General features: G+C 34.4%; 1 protein-coding gene across 3 annotated transcripts in view; it reads right to left on the bottom strand.

Moving 5' to 3' along the window:
- Positions 1-734: 734 nt before the first annotated feature.
- The window catches only part of LOC117119463 (endonuclease III-like protein 1), a 12,129-nt gene continuing 6,173 nt past the window's right edge, over positions 735-6,690 (bottom strand). Inside the window, exons 3-4 of one of the 3 annotated variants that reach the window (XM_033264299.1) lie at positions 6,330-6,595; positions 735-1,553 (exon numbers count right to left, since the gene is read on the bottom strand). In XM_033264299.1, coding sequence (XP_033120190.1) covers positions 1,370-1,553; positions 6,330-6,595 — 450 coding nt within the window. In that variant the 3' untranslated portion in view covers positions 735-1,369. Of the gene's footprint in view, positions 1,554-2,670; positions 2,794-6,329; positions 6,596-6,690 lie in introns of all 3 variants that reach the window. The other 2 variants (XM_033264298.1, XM_033264297.1) reach the window with 2 other exon arrangements.

Here is a 6,690-nt window from a genome sequence, read left to right on the forward strand (position 1 = left end):
TAATCATGATAATAATAATAATAATAATAATAATAATAATAATAATAATAATAATAATAATAATAATTACAACAACTAATAGGGCTTAATTATCATTTATAACTAATATCATAAGCAATAATTAAAAATTACAGTATTATAAAATAATCACACTTTACACAATCGCGCTCAAAGGCACTCAAGGTACATTAACAACTCTCAACCTAGGCTACCAAACTCAACAAAAACAACTGCAAAAACACTTTGTGTCTAAACAATGATATAAGGGCCTGTGCACACTACCAAACTACAGTATATTTGACAAAAACATGTGACATGGCTAAATATGGTCATGATGACATCATATCATGACCATATATAGGTACGTCATGACTATATATGGGCATACAACTTTTTTTTGTCAAAGAAAATTGGATATCTGGACAGAGCTTCAGATAAATGTAGTGATCTCCTCAATCTGGCTATTTTTTTTACAGCTATAAATAGAGTAGAACCCCCATTTGACTCCCCTCTATTCAGTGGACACTCCCTTTATTAAGGGGACACTTATCCGTGAAACAATAAAAATATCTTTTAACACTACAGCCAACCCCTATGAAAGGGACGAGGACAAATGTGCCAAATCATGGACAAATCAATATATATTCAATTCTTATTAAAGTCAGGCCAGAGAAAAAATTGTTTTGATATGATGTACAACTGATTTCAGGCCCGTAGCCAGGTTCTACCAAAGAGTGGGGGGGGGGGATTCTCCTGACATAGGTCCAGGGCCCAAGATGAAAAGTCCCTAAAGACAGAGTGATTTTTGTATTATGGGTCTATATAATACTATGAAAGCAGTTATGTTTGAAAAAGATCTGCAACAAAACTTTCTGTCTTGAGTCTGGGTACATTAGTTGGGTTGGAGGACTCTATCGAGATATTTTGGGTGGGGGGTATTCACCAGAAAGGAGGGGGTTCGCTAGAGAAAGGTGCTTTGCCCGAACCATAAACCGACTTGGCTACGAGCCTGGATTTTTCTATGACTCAAAATGGATGTTTGATGAAAAACTGGGAAATGGTTAATGAGATACCAATTTGTGGATATTTAAAAACTAATAAATAAATCAAAAATTTTTACCACGACAATTCAAAACTTATCAAATGCGCAAGCGAAAAATGAACCAGACAAAGAAGCTGGGCCCCAGAGGATAACAATGCTTTTTGCACTGTTCAGGTCCCCGGGGTAAAGAAGAAATAAATAAAATAAATAAATAGCAAATAATAAAGTCTTAATAGAACTGGGGAAAGAGAAGGGGGAGGGGGGATAACCAACATTTTTTCCACTGTTTTTTAAAGACCTTTTTTGGTCCTGAATGTGTCTCTATTTTCATTTCTCCTTCTTGATGGAAGCCTTGCGCGGTGACTTCTTCGGCGGTGAATCCTTCAGCTTGATGTTTTTTCCGATGGGGCAGATGTTTTTGATGAGGCACTCTGTACAACGTGGACCAACAGGCAGACAGGTTTGCTGTCCGAAACCAACCAGCAACACGTTAGTTTCACTCCATAATTCTCTGAGTAAAAAAAAAAAAAATATTTGTTACAAATTTTATTTTTAACTTTCATCAACCATGTATAGCTACAGGATATATTTTTATTATGATTTTGAAACATTAAAAATACAGTGTTGAGGTAATATCGTATTTATTCGAATAAACATCCCGGGGTTTCCAATGTTGATGAGTAGGATTTTTCAGAAGCGTTTATTCAAGGGAGGCGTTTATTAATTTTTATGGTGTAAAATGGATACACATAATTATACTCAAATAAATGCCCCTTAATTTCACTATAAATGTGGAACTACAACATCTAATTACATTATCAAGTCTTCTAGATTCCAACCAGGTTTGAAAAAATGTAATTCTGCTGGAGTAGAACATTAATAGAATATGTTGAGAATGATCTTTATAAATATTGTAATTAATCTTGTTTTATATATTTTAAGTGCAATGAAATTTTTGATGATTTGTTTGACTTTTTTTACATTGAATATTTTAAGATAATTCTTAATGCTTATCTGAATATTTTTATATCTCAAAATACCTTTTAAATTAAATTTGCTCATTTATTGATTTTTACACATTTTTCTATATTTCAATATTTAGCTTTCGATTTTTTATCTTTTTGAAGAATTTTATATTGTAAGTATTTGTGTTTTTCTCGTGAAGGGCCTCCACTCGACAGTGATTGATTTTACTTTTGTAGTGTCCTGTCTCTTGTTTTTGTACTTTTGTGATTGTTCTTTGCCGTTTCTGTTTATGTACATTTTAATTGTTTGAGACAAATAAATGAAATGAAATGAAATAAAAAGGTTGCTTCCATTAGATTTGTTTACAGTCATTTAGGAGCCGCTTATTTGAGGAAAAAATAAATGCCTCAGGATGTTTATTCGAGGGAGGCACTTATTCCAAATAAGGCTCTGGAACGAGAGTTTATTTGAGGAGGTGGCATTTATTCAAAAGTTATTTGATTAAGTATGGTAAGTTTGTACAATAAATTTCAATATTAGCATTGTTTTCTTTGTACATTGCTATTTTTGGCGACATTTTCTTGGTTGATAATAATAACATGTTAGACTTATATAGATAGCGCTTAATGCTAACAAGGCCTCTAAGCGTTTCACATTATTACCCCTGGTCATTTGATCAAGCAGGTAATGGAACACATAATCAGCTCCCTGGGGAGAATTCCATAACGTTGCAGCTGTAATCAGTGCATTTTGTGTTTGACCCTACCAGGCACCCTCTTGTACTCCTGGATGAAAAGAGACAACTATATTGTTGAGCTAATGGAGAGCAGTAGAAAAAAAACTCAAAGAACTTGAACAAATCACCTATATAAATTGTATAGTACTGCAAAAGAAAAAAGAGTTTTACATATCAGGTGCCCAATTGTCTACATCAGACTAGCCAACAAAATATTACTGGTACAATTTTACAAATGGCAGTGTCAAGTTATTCTATTAATAGATGTTTATAGCTTCAGGTGACTTGTGGAGTCGTATATTATTTTCATTTGTGCATTTTTTTTTTATACCTTGTAGATCAAACTTATGTTTCAAAGATTTTCAGAGAAGTGTGAACAATTTTCGCAACATGTTTTACCAAAAGATTCTAGGGGGGGGGGGGGATATAACATCATTATTTTAATCAATAGATCATTTGCAAAATTTCAATTGCATAAACCACAAGAAAAACATCACTAGCTTTCTTTTTCATTTTCATTAGCGAGTTTTGTAGTCTGCAATGTGTGTCAAGGAAACTTTGAAAGCAATTCTAACTACACATGCAATGAGGAACTATTTTGTAAGTAATTCATGACATGTAATAAATTAATTACTTGGGCCTACCTGAACCACAGATGGTTAGGTATGTGTATACAACATACCATTTGCATGATAGCAGAGCCCATGAGAGGACAAAGCTCTTAAATTTACTGTTTTCAATCTCATTTTGTTTTTGTCCACTATATGAATGTAGTGAATGTACAACTGTTTATTTATAATAAGCAATTAGTAGAGCTCCACATAGTACACTATAGGAAAATTATTGTAGGAAGGTTAGATTTAATGCTTGAACAAATTTCCTAAGGGCCTGCAAGGCCCGAAGGAAATTTTTGAATGCATTAAATCTAACCCAAGTATAATAATTTTCCATTTAGTGTACAATACATGCTCTACCAATTGCTTTATAAGTCAATAGCCGTATTTAATTTTAGTTTTTTATAACCAACTGTTGTAGCAGTCATCGGTTGCTATAGTGATATGATCAGTATACGTATGCGTATTTCCATTTAGCTGTGCGTATGCTGATCTTGCTCCTACAGTACGCGTTTATTTAACTACACATCAGCAGTACAGTCGGATACAATGAATAACTATTGTGTTAGAAAGAACTTGTTTGTAATGCTATTTTGATAGACTTTCGTCAAAGAAATAAACATTTCAGCATTCGAGAGAGAATACGTCCTTTTTGGTCGGTGCATGTAGACAGGTAAAATCGTGCAATGATTTCATAACTAGGCTAGGCTACGGCCTAGCAGTAGTACTAGTAGGAGGCCCGGGCGGCCTCCTGCCTGGCCGTAGACCTACATCTAAATTTGTTTCTTGAGTCTTTAAAATAGGTCTAGAATATTCCTGCTGAACGCTCAGTTTGTTATGTTTATGAGGGTCCATTGATTCAATGAATTCCTTAATTGTCCATACTTAATATTGAATTTGAAGTAACTTTCTTCGTGTCCTAATTAAGCTTGTTTTACGAAAGTAATTTTCAATTACTATTCAGTTTTATCGCGGTGCACGATGTATTCGCGGTGACGAAAAAATGAGGAATTTTTTTTTGCACACGAACCTAAAAATAATCAAGCCAAGCGTCCACTAATAGAAAAATTAGTGGACGCTGGGGAATAGGCAAATAACATTGGGAGTTACAGTGATGACGTCACGATTGACTTATAATGTAAATTAGTAAGCCGCAAACACACTGGACTTTTTTCTTTTAGAAAAACTAGCCAAGACGTTGGTTAGTTTTACCCTACCTAAACCAATGCAAACAGCCCAGGAAAATTAACTCTCAGGAAAACTTTCCAAGACAAGCTGTTAGTTGAACCAAGTGGATTGTGCCCAGTAAAACTGAACATGTTAGTTTTACAGAGCCGAAAAGCCGAATGCAAACACATGTTTCGGATCAACTTCAAATCAAGCATTATTTAACGGAGATATCACAGATGAACAGCCTCAATAGTTCATTTTCATGGCTCAGTTAGTTTTACCACTTTTTGCAGTAAAACTGACCGACTGAAAAACACGAGTGCTGACAGCGATAAAATTTACTCATTGGAATATTACCCAGCACCCATGGTCTCGGTAAAATTTTCCCCATTTTAAGTCCAGTGCAATTGCGGCTTTACAGTATTAGAAGTTTTCATAACTGTGTTCAATGATAGAGGGCAGCAAACATTTTTCTGGCTACCAAAAAATAGGACGTTTGAATACCGAAGACCTGTCCAGACTATTAAATTTTATTTGACAAAAACATGTGACATGCCTAAATATGGTCATGATGACATCACATCATGACCATATATAGGCATATGATGACTATATTTGGGCATACAACAGGTTTTTTTTTGTCAAATTTGATAGTGTGGACAGAGCTTAAGAGATATAGGCTATGTTCTCACACGGCAGCTAACGGTTAGCAGGATCCGGATCCTGCAAACCGTTAGCTACCGTGCGTCGATACGGCATAACTGCCGGGCCCTAGGTAGAATTGGTAAAAATGCACCCGATCGAACCTAGAGACAGAACTTAAAATACCATAAACACAAATGTGTCACCCTGACCTCGCCTGGGCGAAGTGGGCGAATGTCTGAATCCGCGTCTAGTTAGCATGAATATTGTAAGCCAGGACCCAGTAATATTTTGTTACGTTTCTTCACAGAGGGGGGTTTGTCCGAACCTCCTGAACCCCCCCTGGATCCACCACTGCTAGGACACAAAAAAGTGATGTTTAATTGGAGGTGGTCTTAAATTGGAGGGATCTTTAATTAGAGACGACCTGTAATTTTAAATCCTCTTTTGACATTTGAAAAGTTATTCAATGTTTATATCGATACATTTTAAAAATGACACTGTCTGTCATGAGCTGGATAAAAGATTGAAAAATTAATTCAATATTTAAATTGATTAATTTTTATACTTTTAATTAAAAATATGAATGTAAAAAAAAATGTCTGTCAATTAAAAGACAGTTAAATAATACGTTTGCCATTATTTTTTGGCAGACCCTTAAATTGGCTTGTAATCAATTTGAGGAATTTTGTAGAAAAACCTCTGTAATATAAAACAGTTAAAACTACCTTTTTTCAATTGTTTCTGGTTGGAAGTTAATCACTTAATAAACTAAATTTTTGTTATTGCCTTTTTCAATATTAATTTTTTAGCAGACAGTGTATCTATTCAGAAGTTAAATACATTAGGCCATGAAAAAAAAAATAAATTGTTGATCGTCCCCTCCCTAAAGTACATAAGAAAAATCACCCGACCAACTTTTTTTTTGTATTATTACAAAAACTTACGAAATATCATTTTGTTTTGTTCGTATAAATTCCACTTAATCAAACACTACATTGGAAAATCGTTGAAGTTGGCCACCATTTACATGAGGGCTTACATTCCACGGAGAATTTGAATGGGGTGGTTTCATTACTCATTCAAAAAAAAACAACCTACCAACATTTTTCTTTAAAAAGGACGATCAACGGCCTTTTTTATAATTCTAAGTTCTCACCTTGGCAACCATTCTTCTAGGCCAATTCGCGTCCCTTCCGGAGTCTTTGTCGGTTTTTTAACCCAATTCAATCTGTTTGTAATACGATGAACATGGGTATCAACGCCAATGCCTGTTACCTTATTCCAAGCAACATCCATGATGATGTGAGCCATTTTGGGTCCAATACCAGGAAGACTTATGAGTTCCTTTAATGTTGGTGGAATGTCCGAGTTGTACTTATCTTTTAGGATTTGAGTTGTCTTCTTTATGTACTCAGCTTTTCTCTGAAATTAATCAAGTGTTTATATTTGTTAATTAAAATAATTTATTAAAAATAATTTTACATAGCCCTGAAAGTTTTTTTTTTTTTCCTGGCAAT

The sequence above is a fragment of the Anneissia japonica genome, unplaced genomic scaffold (assembly GCF_011630105.1).
Source record: "Anneissia japonica isolate Jap-2015-1 unplaced genomic scaffold, ASM1163010v1 scaffold287990_len610157_cov183, whole genome shotgun sequence".
In the NCBI taxonomy this organism is placed as follows: domain Eukaryota; kingdom Metazoa; phylum Echinodermata; class Crinoidea; order Comatulida; family Comatulidae; genus Anneissia; species Anneissia japonica.